Below are 13,317 nucleotides of genomic sequence, written 5' to 3'. Positions count from 1 at the left end.
AGCTACTAGCAGTCATCTTTTTCTCCATGTAAAAAGGATCCCTACAATTTCTGGAAGGGGTAGGGCTGTGATTGTAGCTTAGACTAGATTTTATGTATAGCTATTTTCCTTTGTACAAGCTTCCATAGGTTTGCAAATTTAAGTCAGCGGGCTATTTGTTGTTTAAACTCGTGCCGGTGGGTGACCTGGCCAAGTGTTCGGCTTCAGTCCAATTGGTTCAACCGGCCAGGTGGTTCAACCGGCCAGGTATGGGAATTAAAAATAAGTATTCTAGAAATAGATTAAAAAAAAAAATCTAGAGACTTCCGAATAAAGGTGGAAAATACTCAATCTATTTCATTTTATTTTATTTTTTAAATACTTCCATCAGAGTTTCTAGAAATTAAGAAAATATAATCCAATTTCCCAATATAAATGCACTACAGTGTAATACTACAAATTAGAAAAAAAAACTATCAAACTTGTAAATATTGCATATCAATCATCATCTTTGTCTCCAACCATAAGACTTTTATACTAATAGGATTTGAAATCAACATCCGTCCCACTTTCAACATCAACCTCCATCACTTTAAGGAGTGAAAAGAAAGAAATTGATGTAATGTACAGGAGATTATTCAAAAGAAATTTCAAAAAAAATGTAGTAAAAAATGCTCTTGAAGGAGCTGCAGCATAACCCATTGCCCAAACATTTCCCGTCTCCATCATCCCTTGTCACTCGCTCCTCCTGCCCCCGGCCCACCCACATGCACAGGGAAAGGAAGTGTATAATTAATAATAAAAAAAAGTGTATAATTAATAAAAAGTGTCATTAGTAATTTAGTATAACCTCATAAAGAACCATTTGGTAGGAACTCATAAAGAAGAGCTCGTTTGAATCCATCAGTAGTCTGCCAAAAAGTGGCAAACTTTTTGGTTTTCTTTGTATAGTCTGCCAAGAGCTCGTTTGAATCCCATCAGTAGTCTGCCAAGAGCTCGTTTGAATCCATCAGTAGTCTCATTTGGTTTTCTTTGTCTATTTCCTTTCTGGGATGAATGTGGCAAACTGCACTAATTGCTACTGCAAGAAAAAGAAATGCTATAATTGGACCTGTTGTCAAATGCTCAGTTTTAAGTTTGCTTTTCATCTCTAAAATAAATAACACGAAGACCAAAAGAAATTTACCTGCAATATCTAATTTCTTCAATACACCTACGATATATGGTAGCAAGTAAGCTTCTTTATTTTATGGGCTAACACTGCATATACATTTTGCTCAGCATGCCCCAGTAATGCAGGTATTGTGTGATATGCATAGAGGTGTCAAAATATGAGTGATTTAGCGGGTTTGGATCGGGTAAAATAGGTAATGTGTATAAGTGAATCAATCCAATTAGAAGATTGGTAAAAATGGGTAAGTTAAAAAATGAATTGAATAACTCAATTACCCATTTATTTTAACTTTTTGTAAATTCATTTAAATTCATTTTTGCAAACTAAGTTATCAGTTTATACCATCCTTTACACCCATCATTAGTTTTAAATATTTACTTATAATGTTTAATAAGCCTAATTATCAATTTTTTTCCCATCCGTACTCTATGTCGCAAAATTACATACTATTTAATAATTAACAATAAGAATATAAAAATTTGAACTAAGTACTATAAAAGTTAATATAAAAACTTAATCCAAAAATTTTGAACCTCTAGTATTTTTTCGTGTGTAAATTTAAAATTTCATTTTGAAAAAGGAAGAAAAGAGGCTAAAACTTGTCATAAATTAGTAATGTTGAAAAACGAGCAAGTTAACAAACTAAGAGAAAATAAAATGATAAGATAAAATCAACAAATAATAATAATAATAATAATAATAATAAAACAAAAGTAGTTAACATCTTGATAAAATGAAAAATTTGAAAAAAAAGGGTGGGGGAAGAGAGAAGGTTTCGGAGAAGACAATTCTAAATGGGTTAATTGGGTTTGATGGGTTACCCAACAATATCCATTTATTAAATGGGTATTATTGGGTAACCCATTTATACTTATATACAAAAATTTAAGATACCCATACTCATCTATTCATGGGCGGGTATGGGTAAATTTAGGTAAATGGATTTGTTTGACAGCTATTCATTCATCTTCAGTGAAACCACATGTGATTGGACCGAGTTTGGATCACTTGACGATATCATCATGCAAATTAACCGTGACAATAGTTTAAAAGGCAGCTGAAAGTTAGTGGAAGTATTGATTTGCATAGCTGAATTAGTCCTAAATACAGCGGATATGATGCAGTAAGGAAATAAAAGAAAAACACCAAGCCGATACTTAGTTGCTCAGTGGATCTAAGCAGAAAAACAAATAGCCAAACTAATATGCTTTATTTGCTATCAAGCATATGAAACTAGATTGATGACTCAATTGACGGAGTTTCCTTAGCATGAGATACCTCTTTCCTATCTAGGGATCATTTCACTTGAAAAAAGAATGAATTATGCTTGTTGGTATTCTAGAAGTTGATTATCAATCATAAATGTTATAATAATACAAAGAGGAGGACAAGAAATTGCACCGTTGGTTTCAAGATAGGCACAACTTTGATGAACCGTGTTAAAACAAATTCACTCCTCCGTGGCCAAATCTCTTTAGTTCATGATCAGCAGCTAATTAAAGTATGTAATTGACTATAAAATGCCAACAATCAAAAAAAATTTTTTTTTTTCCAAGTCAACTAATCATCAATCATGGACCCAGGCATCAATAATCATAAAAGGATCACTTTATGAGGGAACCTCCCTCCTTCACTTAAAATCTTCATGTGAAATTATCAATCATAAATGTTATCAACAACACAAAGAGGAAAGTTCAACCAAGAAAACGGAATTGCGAGTAAATTAGTTTTGAAAGCATTGTGGTGCGTCCAAATGACCGTCCATCGATGAAAAAAATTTTCGAAATGCTCTGAAGAGTCAACAGAACAAACGCGCAACTCTGTAGCCAAGAAATACAGAGTTAATTTTATCGTGTCAAGCTCTTCATAATTATGCAGTTGATATATATATATTTTTAATAAATTAGAAGCCACAACGAGTTACAAAGTGGTAATTGCTAACTACTCTAAGTTATCTGTAACTTAGTAACTCTATTAGCACTTGTTTAATATATCTAAAGTCTTCTTCTAAAGTCATCTGATCATTCCGCTTCTAAAGTACATTTTAGTGAATTACCCCCGCTAAATTTTCCATCACTTAGTAGAATTTTCCTGTACAATAAAATAAATGCATCTTCATCCTAAATATCAATGGATATGGAGCCCAGTATGAAATTTCTTGGAAATGCAAATACTACAAAATCTGACAGAAATTGTCTGATAAGAATTTCCTTCCATCAATAAATAAAAAAGATTCCATGTCTACATTCAACTTGGTTTGCCATCTCCGTGTGGAAAAAGAACGAAGAAAAGAGAAGCATAGAATTGTAGGAAGTAGGAGTAAAAACAAGATAAGATATTGAGTTGTCTTTTGCTAGTACCACATATGTTTTTGTGGAGCAGAATTGCCAACCATACGTTTGAACTGGCTTTTGGTGTGGACTGACCATTAAGGAGTGATGTTCACGGCGCGGTGTGTAAGCTTTCTGCTTTTAACGTTTTCTGACCAAAATTGATAACTTTCTTTTTTGATCTCGATTTAGCAGACATATTCTTTGTTAAATAGGGATGCGATTTAGGGTGACTCTGAATATCGTATTTTTTGCAGGTATAAGATGTGGAGAATTGAAGTGCATCATTTGTTATGCTAAAAATACAACATGAGAATTTACAGTGGTACTATTACAAATACACCATTAGAAAGTTTTCCACTTAGGTGGTGTGTAACAAGAATAAAGTTTTCGATTAATTATACTATAGTTGGACCCCGAAATTGATAGATGAAAGAGTGACCTGACTAATTAATGCCTGCATCAAAACGCGACAATGACTTTGACATCTTTTACGATACGGAACGAGAAAACTTGGGTTTAGGAACCCATCATATATATTGGTTGATAATTGTTTGGGGGTTTTTAATTAAGAAACTAAGCATTATAAAATGATTGAAAGTCTTTTTTATTTTTTAAAGTGGAACAAGTTTTTTAAATACACAATTATTCACAATAATAATTACCCTTGTTATCTAATTTGCAAAATCCTAAACAAGAGTCTTTTTGGTTTTGCACTTTGTATAAGGCGAAACCATTTTCCAATTAGACATTTAGCGTGTGAATTGTGAAAGACGGCATCTAGGTCTAGAGGTTTTTTCTCTTTTAAATTTTATGGATTTAAAAAAACAAGGGTAATTAACGGGTCTAGAGGTCTAGAGGTTTTTTCTCTTTGTCTCACAAGAAAAAAACGACTATTCTGCAAAACATTAACGGTCTGATGTTGTTGGAAAGTTAAAACGTTCAAATGTGGAAAGTTAAAACGTTCAATCTTCTGTCTAATGCTCATTGTAAATCTATGTTGGACTGCTTAAAAGAAATCATCAAAAGTCCAGACTAGACTCCCTTAAGGAGGAAAATACGAAAAAAAAAAAAATCTAGTTTGGAACTTTGATGTGGATAGTGAATGACCGCATCTAGGTTGGCGGATCAATTTATTTTCTTGAATTTAATTTGCTACATATTTTCTTGTATTTTCATGAAGAAATAATGAAAGAAAATGTATTAATGTCTCTTCATTTTCATGTTACCATCATATCAATACAGGCTAATAAGAAAAAATCTTTTTCATACAAAACAACAACAAGAGAAAGGAATTCAAATTAGACTTGCAATAGGCAGGAAAATAAAAATGAACAAAGACTTGGAGCCAAGTCAAGAATGAACTCCCTCAGAACAAACAAACAAAACGGGAAAAAAAATGGAGCCCAAATTAGACTTGCACTGTGAGAGAAGTTCAGAATTTAGCGTCTAACGTATTTGGTTAGCAGTTTCCTCCACTGGAGCCTAGCGCTGAAAAAGGTATGGTTCATGGAATTCTACTGGCTTATTAAATAAAACGTTCCAAGTCCCAAAACTAATGGAAGAAAGTACAACATTACTAGAACTAGATATTTAGAATTTAGGCTTGTTTTCATTTGCTGTGAAATTTTGCAAAATTTGGTTAAAGCGATTGGTAAGGATAATGAGAATTAGGTAAATATAGTCTTTGATAGATTCATATTTTAATTTTTTTGACTTTTGATAATCCTAATTTTAGAATATATAATCAAAGGAAAATAATCGATCAACTATCAATAGCTATTGAACCCATAATCTTGCACTACATATTATTTTGTAAAGAAAAATGACTTTATCATATATTTATTGTTTAAATGAGGAGTTATGTCACATCATGTAACTCATTGGTAATAACTAATAAGGCCTAGTTCTGAAAGAGATATTCAATAAACTAATTTTGGCTTACATACATGCCTATTTGAGACCTCAGGTCCTATTCTCTTTGCCAATTAAAGAGCCCCTTCTCCGTTTCCTAGATATATCCGGCTTCTTTTTTTTTAATTCACTCGGTCGGTGTTTAAGAAGTATGCTTCAACTTCACATTTTGGTAATTTTGTTGTCTCTAATCTTGATTTTCTACTGGGTCGGTGTTCCTATTTTCGATGGCCATTGTATGAGATATGGTGATCCTACCTTCAATTCCAGAAACACCAGCAGTGACCGTAGCCCATCCACTTGCGGGGGCACCGACATCAATTTAAAGTGCCCGTTTCAATTTAGTGGTGATGATCCCGATGTGTGCCCTGAACGTCGTGTTGTTGAATTCTCTTGTGGAAATAATCGCACTGTTCTACCCATAATTGATGATAACTATCCGGAGAAACAGTATAACTTTTCTGTGGAGCTGAACAGTATTGATTATGAGAAACAGATACTTCGTATCTTTGATCCTGGGGTGCAAAAGAACAACTGTTCTACTCTGCCACTCTACCCATTGAGTCCATACTACTACTCTCAACCTGGTGCGGGTTATGAGATGGAGATTGATCCTAATACTGGTTCGTTGGTCTTTGTGAGCTGTAAAAATCCGGTGACATCGAAATATCCTCCTCTTTATGTAGACACTGCTTCATGTAATATCACTGCAAATCATTTTTCAGAAATGAAAGCTCCGTCCAATTATTACAGCTATGTTGTGGTGGGTATAAATGTGGTGGCATCTGATATTGAAGAGTCGTGCACCATTTATAAGACAGCTTCTGTAGACCTGCGGCGTCTCCCTAATGTAACAGCAGGAGATATTTCGTTTCAAGACATCCACAATCTTCTGTCTAATGGCCATGAGCTCAAATGGTACGCAGGCTTCGATACCAGCAGGAGGAGGAAGTCCTTTTTTTGTGAGTACAATGTAATCCTTTTAAAAAGTACTTATTCACTACTACTGCTTGAAACTATGTTTTTGGGAAATTAATTGCAAATTACCGTATTGGAAGATTTTAAGTTAAGATGAGAAGTGGTACATTTGGGGCTAAATACTTATTCATCTTTCTTTTTTTTCTTTTTTTTAAATTATAGAACAACCAAATAAATGCTTATCCTTGATTTCTTTACATGTGGCATTAACCGAAAAGAATTAGAGCACTTTTTTGTTTGGTATGAGCATGTCCAGTTTGTTTAGTTCTTATAACATTTGATGCCCCAATCAATAGCAACTAATAAAATACAGTATTCATGTGTATAACAAAATAATGTAAATGTACAGCAAAATATAGAATAATAGTACACAACCGCACCTACCTCAATTCAAAAACTGATGATGTGCTATTTTGTCTTTATTTGTTGCTGCAAATCTTTTTTAGCAAACAAAAATATATAGGAACATAGTTAGATTTTAAAAAAGCTTATTTGTATTATGATCCCAACATATGAATTATTGAATTTTTACTTTAAACCAACATATATAGGACGTGGACGTTGACGTTGACTTTTGTCCTTAGGCGATGTACCTCTCAAATTGGTAGAAATCAACAGCAGGCTCGGCGGCCCATATGTCGTTGGCCCATATGGAAGTGAGTAATCTTATTTCATTGATTTACAGAAAAACCATTTTTTAATCAATCAGATTCTTTCTATTTCAATATTTCCATTATAATCCTTTAAGTTTTCTTTTATAAGCAGCTAACATTGCTATTGGCGGCTTAGTTTCGGGTAAGGCATCTAATTTATAGTTGAAAACTCTATCTATTGGACATACACTAGCAGTCAATCATAGCTAAGTCATGTTGTTCTCTTCTTCTATTTTAGTTCTGCTTATTGCAGCAATAAAAGTCATTGGCATTATCCTCTTGTTTGCTTTCCTCCTTTATCGGTGTCATCGGAGGCATTTATCGAGGTATGATACAATAGAAGATTTCCTACAAGCAAACAACAGCCTCATGCCCATTAGGTACTCATACAAAGAAATTAAGACAATGACAAAAAATTTTGAGGAGAAATTAGGTGAAGGAGGCTATGGTTTGGTTTACAAAGGCAAATTGCGCAGTGGAGGTGCAGTTGCTGTCAAGATGCTCAACAAATCAAAAGCTAATGGACAAGACTTCATCAATGAAGTTGCAACTATTGGAAGAATACACCATGTGAACGTGGTTCGGTTAGTGGGATTTTGTGTTACTGCCTCAAAACATGCTCTAGTGTATGATTACATGCCAAATGGCTCTCTGGACAAGTTAATTTTCTCAAATTGTCAGAATGGTTCTCCATTGAGTTGGAAACAAGTTTGTGAGATTGCAAAGGGGGTTGCTCGTGGCATTGAATACTTGCATCAGGGGTGTGATATGCAAATTCTGCATTTTGATATTAAACCACATAACATCTTACTCGATGAGAACTTTGTTCCAAAAGTTTCAGACTTCGGACTTGCAAAACTTTACCCGATGCAAAAGAGTATTGCAACTCTTACTGCCGTGAGAGGAACATTAGGTTACATGGCCCCAGAACTGTTCTATAAAAAGATTGGAAGAGTCTCAAACAAGACAGATGTTTACAGCTATGGAAAGTTACTAATGGAGATGGCGGGAAGGAGGAGAAATGTGGATGAGCATGCTGAGCATTCAAGTCAAATATATTTCCCTTCATGGATATATGACAAATTCGATCAGGTGGAGGAAATGGAAATCGGAGATCATGCAACTGAAGAAGAAAAGAAGATTACAAGAAAATTGATTTTGATTGCATTGTGGTGCATACAGATGACACCTGGGGATCGTCCTTCGATGAGAGAAGTCTTAGAAATGCTTGAAGGTGATGCTAGTGGTCTAAAGTTGCCTCCTAAACCGTCATTTTACCCACCAGATTCACCCATATCCATGCAAAGAAGCAGTGATAGTAGTTATTCTGACGAGTCAACGGCACCCCTATGTAGCTCTGTTGCTTTAGAAATAGAGCAGATGGATGACTAAGTAGAATTCGTGCATTCAGTGAAATCTTTGTCTAGTGGATTTGTCTTTCAAACTCTCAAATATGCCACCTAGTACCAGATAACATGGCAAACTGAAATATAAGTTTGGTATCAATAAACTGAAGGGTAGCACCTTGATATATGCTTCATATGTAATAGTAATACCAGCATCAATCTTTGAGTTTAACATAATAATTTCTACAATTGAGCTCCAACACATATTTTTTTCTTAAACTATTTTGTTATCTAAAAAAGCGAGCAGCAGATCAAAATATTTCCTCCAAATTCGTAAGATCAATCCTTTCCAATAGTGTTGCTGCTACTAGTCAAATTGTTAGTTTGTAGCCTTGTAGCCATTTTTCCTTATCCTTGGATTTTTCCTTTGAAACATGTCGTTCCTTTTCATCAACGTGGAGAATAAGACATTTCCTGGATACTGCCTGCTTGAGTAAGTGGAGGCGAATGCTTCACGGTCTGGCTGATATACTTTTCAAATAATCATGAAGAAGAGAACTAGTATTTCTTCTTGTACCTCCTTCTTGATGGTTCAGTTACTTAAGTTGAGGTTTTGTCATGTTGAAGAATTCAAGTACGTAAGAAGCATCACGACATTAAGCACAACCATTGGCACCTTCTCTTGAATTATGGATAGGTTAACTGTTATTGATTGCTACTGTCATTGTCTCTGAGTTCATATGATTTGATTACAAAAGTCAGTCATTGCTTTCAAGGGGAGTGGAGAGGAAAATGGAATTGCTGGCCATAGGGAGCTACTTTGTGTCATAATGATAAACCGTTCTGAAAAGATCTAAACTTCAGTTTTCTAATAAATGCGTCTGAACATGTTAAGATCTAAATCCATTAAATTTCAGTGCTAAATGAAATTATCAAACAGGGCCTAAGTAACAACCATTGGCACCTTCTCTTGAATTATGGATAAGTTAACTGTTATTGATTGCTACTATCATTGTTTCAGTGTTCATATGATTTGATTACAAAAAGTCAGTCATTGTGCCTAAGCTTTGGAGAGGAAACTCGATTTTGCTGGGGATAGGAAGCTACTTGTGTTGTAATGATAAACCGTTCTAAAAGGATCTAAACTTCAGTTGTTCCGCTAAACTTTCTTGATATTGAGAAAGTTTTGACCTTAGAGAAAGAGGTGACATATTAGGCTTGAAAATGAAGGGCGTAGGAGTACTCTTAAAACAAATTTCTCAGCTCAGGAACAAATGACATTAAGCACTTGTTGCCCTCACGAAGTACCTTTTGATCATGACATTTTGTTACCCTGCAGCGAGGCCAGCATTTCCCGCTAGATAGATCAGACAGACAGAAGTACAGAACTAATTAGTTCTAATGACAGTAAACAAAAAATCTTATCATGCGAAACAAATGTTGCATCTAAATTCCATAAATATTCATATACATTCTTATCTCTACTCATGCTGAATTTCATATTAACATAGGCATTTAAAACTATTTTATTCATTAGAGAGTGCTAAAACTGCTTACCTTAGTGAAAATGAATCAATACCTAACTTAACTTAGGTAATTCCTGTAGTACACGTCTTTCGTACCTATGAAAGCGAGAGCCTAATTTAATTTCTAATTGTTAATAATGGAGAAAATTATCAATATTTCAATTACAATTCAGTCCCGTACTGACAAGAGCAGAAGAAATATTTTCGGACCTAGAACAGGGAAATGAAGAAATTGGAACTAGGAACGAATCGGCCTGACACTGGAGCCCATCACCAAGCTCCAAACTGTGGGACTTACATCCTCGAAGCGGCCATCTCAAAGTATTAATAAGAATTCATCCAAATTTCAAGATTTTCACTCATTTTCCCATTTCACTTTTGATTAAGACTCCAAGTCTAAAATAAGCTTGGACAAAAATCATAGTATTTTATCAACTAATCATTTCCTCGCAAAATTTCTAAAATCATCTCATGGTCCCACTAAAATAGCCAACAAAATAACAAATAAGCAAAAGACCCATTAGAGACGTCAAAAGTGAAACCTCAAGTACCTAGGAGGAGGAATGGATTGGGTGATATTAGGGAAGAAATGTAAATGAGATATCGCGAATTCAAAATCGTCAGACTTACATTAAAAAAAAAGAAGAGTGAACCCCAAGCACATCATTTGTTCTAACTCTTTTGGAGAGAAATAGTAGGAAGGGTTGGAAATATAGGTGGCAAATTAATTTATTTAATTAAATTTATCTATACCCGTCCATGAATAGATGAGTATGGGTATTTTAAGTTTTTGCATATGGGTATAAATGGATTACCTAATAATACCTATTTATTAAATGGGTATTATTGAGTAACCCATCAATCCCAAGTAATCCATTTAAAATTGTTTTCCCCCGAATCTCCTCTCTCCCCCACCCCTTTTTTTTTCAAATTTTTCATTTTGTTATGATGGTAACTACTTTTGTTTCATTATTATTATTATTATTATTTGTTGATTTTATTTTATCATTTTATTTTCTCTTAGTTTGTTAACTTACTCATTTTTTAGCATTACCAATTTATGATAAGTTTTAGCCTCTTTTCCTACCTTTTCAAAATGAAATTTTAAATTTACACATGAAAAAAATATTAGGGGTTCAAAATTTTTGGATTAAGTTTTTATGTTAATTTTTATAGTACTTAATTCAAATTTTTATATTCTTATTATTCAATTATTAAATAGTATGTAATTTTGCGACATAGAGTACGGATAGGAAAAAAAATTGATAATTAGGCTTATTGAACATTATAAGTAAATATTTAAAACTAATGATGGGTGCAAAGCGTGGTATAAATTATAACTTAGTTTGCAAAAAATGAATTTAAATGAGTTTACAAAAAAGTAAAATAAATGGGTTCTAAATGGGTAATTGGGTTACCCAATTCATTTTTTGACTTACCCATTTATACCCATCTAATTAAATGGGTATAAATGGGTTGACTCACTTATACCCATTACCCATTTTACCCAACCCAAACCCGTCCAAATCACCTATTTTGACACCTCTAGACTTAGGAAGAGTAAAGTGAGGTCCAACTCAAAATTCTTCCGATATAAAAACTTGCTCAAATTATTAATTAGTCCCCCAACGTCTAAACTTAATCACATAAACCTCCAAGATTATATAACCTTCATTAATTAACCCATGAAATAAAGTAAACGTGGTCATGAGTATTACACTTATGTTAGGAAAAATTTTCTTAATTAAATAGTCAGGTCGTCTCTTGCATCTTGTATCTATCATATATTGGAAGAGAGAAACAAGAGAATTTTCACTAAGGAATAAAAAGCTACTCCTATCATCTTGCAACCCATCAGCACTGAGGTTAGAGCGGTGGTAGCTTCTTGGAAGAAGATTAAACTAACAAAGTATAGCATGGAATTTTGATCTTATATTCTTACCGTCAGTATTCTGTTTGTTTAGTTGGCGACCTTGGGTGTTGTTTGCAATTAGTGTACTTTGGACGGTGTTGCTGGTTTGGCTTTTTGCTACTTATCATAATAAGCTCTGTCTTTGCTATATCAATAAAATGAATACCTTACCTAACAAAACAAATGGAGGTAATAAGGGGACAATTTTCTTTTTTTTTTTTAAATACAACATTAACAACAAAAGGAGTTGACCCAAAAAAAATAACAAAGTATAACAACTTGATTTTGTCAATAATAATAATAATAATAATAGCAACGACTTCAGTGCTAAATTCTAGATTAGAGTGCCTTACAAGTAGAGGTGTCAAAATGAGTGATTTGGGTATGTTTGGATTGGGTAAAATGGGTAATGAGTATAAGTGAGTCAACCCATTTATGCCTATTTAATTAGATGGGTATAAATAGGTAAGTCAAAAAATGAATTGAGCAACCCAATTACCCATTTATAACCTATTTATTTAACTTTTTGTAAATTCATTTTTGCAAACTAAGTTATCAATTTATACCATCCTTTGCACCTATCAGTAATTTTAAATATTTATTTATAATGCTCAATAAACCTAATTATCAATTTTTTTCATCTGTACTCTATGTTGTAAAATTACATACAACTTAATAATTAAACAATAAGAATATAAAAATTTGAACTAAGTACTATAAAAGTTAACATAAAAATTTAATCCAAAAATTTTGAATCTCTTACATTTTTTCGTGTGTAAATTTAAAATTTCATTTTGGAAAAGTAAGAAAAGAGGCTAAAACTTGTCATAAATTGGTAATACTGAAAAATGAACAAGTTAACAAACTAAGAGAAAATAAAATGATAAGATAAAACCAATAAATAATAATAATAATGAAACAAAAGTAGTTAACATCATGACAAAATGAAAAATTTGAAAAAAAAAATGGATGAGGGAAGAGAGGAGGTTTGGGAGAAGATAATTCTAAATGGATTAATTGGATTTGATGGGTTACCCAATAATATCCATTTATACTTATATATAAAAATTTAAGATACCCATACACATCTATTGATGGGCGAGTATGGGTAAACTTAACTAAATGGGTTTGTTTAACAACTATACTTACAAGTAAGAAAAGTCCAAAGTTGGACCTGCGTTTCAATTGACAATGGTGTGTATTTCAACAAAAAGAATAGATGGAGATAAGAAAAATGACACAAGTAGTCAAGTTTAGATTGGGTTCGCTAAAAGGCGAAAAAAAGAGTATGTGGACTTAGTTCTTTACTCCGGAGTTCACATTAGTTTTTAACATTGACCGGATCAATCATTAACAGTAGCAAGTTCAGATTTTGGTAGCTTTGTTGTCCCTAATCTTGAATTACAACTTGGTGACCTGCCTTAGATTTCATCCTTTCTTAAATTTTTTTTTTTGGGTTCTGGATGCAGTAATAATTCTTCTTGTGACAGCCCCACCTTCCGCTA

At 33.3% G+C, this 13,317-nt stretch overlaps 2 protein-coding genes across 2 annotated transcripts in view; one reads left to right on the top strand and one right to left on the bottom strand.

Annotated features, from left to right (window-relative positions):
* LOC113773329 (rust resistance kinase Lr10-like) overlaps positions 1-13,317 on the bottom strand; it is a 69,932-nt gene that overhangs the window by 40,156 nt on the left and 16,459 nt on the right. The window lies entirely within an intron of this gene.
* LOC113773327 (rust resistance kinase Lr10-like) lies at positions 5,440-8,634 on the top strand. Its single transcript, XM_027317946.1, has 4 exons — positions 5,440-6,359; positions 6,960-7,031; positions 7,141-7,170; positions 7,267-8,634. Exons 1-4 carry the CDS (start codon positions 5,549-5,551, stop codon positions 8,418-8,420), a joined length of 2,067 nt encoding a protein of 688 aa, XP_027173747.1. The 5' UTR covers positions 5,440-5,548; the 3' UTR covers positions 8,421-8,634.

The sequence above is a fragment of the Coffea eugenioides genome, chromosome 6, assembly GCF_003713205.1.
Source record: "Coffea eugenioides isolate CCC68of chromosome 6, Ceug_1.0, whole genome shotgun sequence".
In the NCBI taxonomy this organism is placed as follows: domain Eukaryota; kingdom Viridiplantae; phylum Streptophyta; class Magnoliopsida; order Gentianales; family Rubiaceae; genus Coffea; species Coffea eugenioides.
This window is presented reverse-complemented; position numbering and strand designations above follow the sequence as displayed.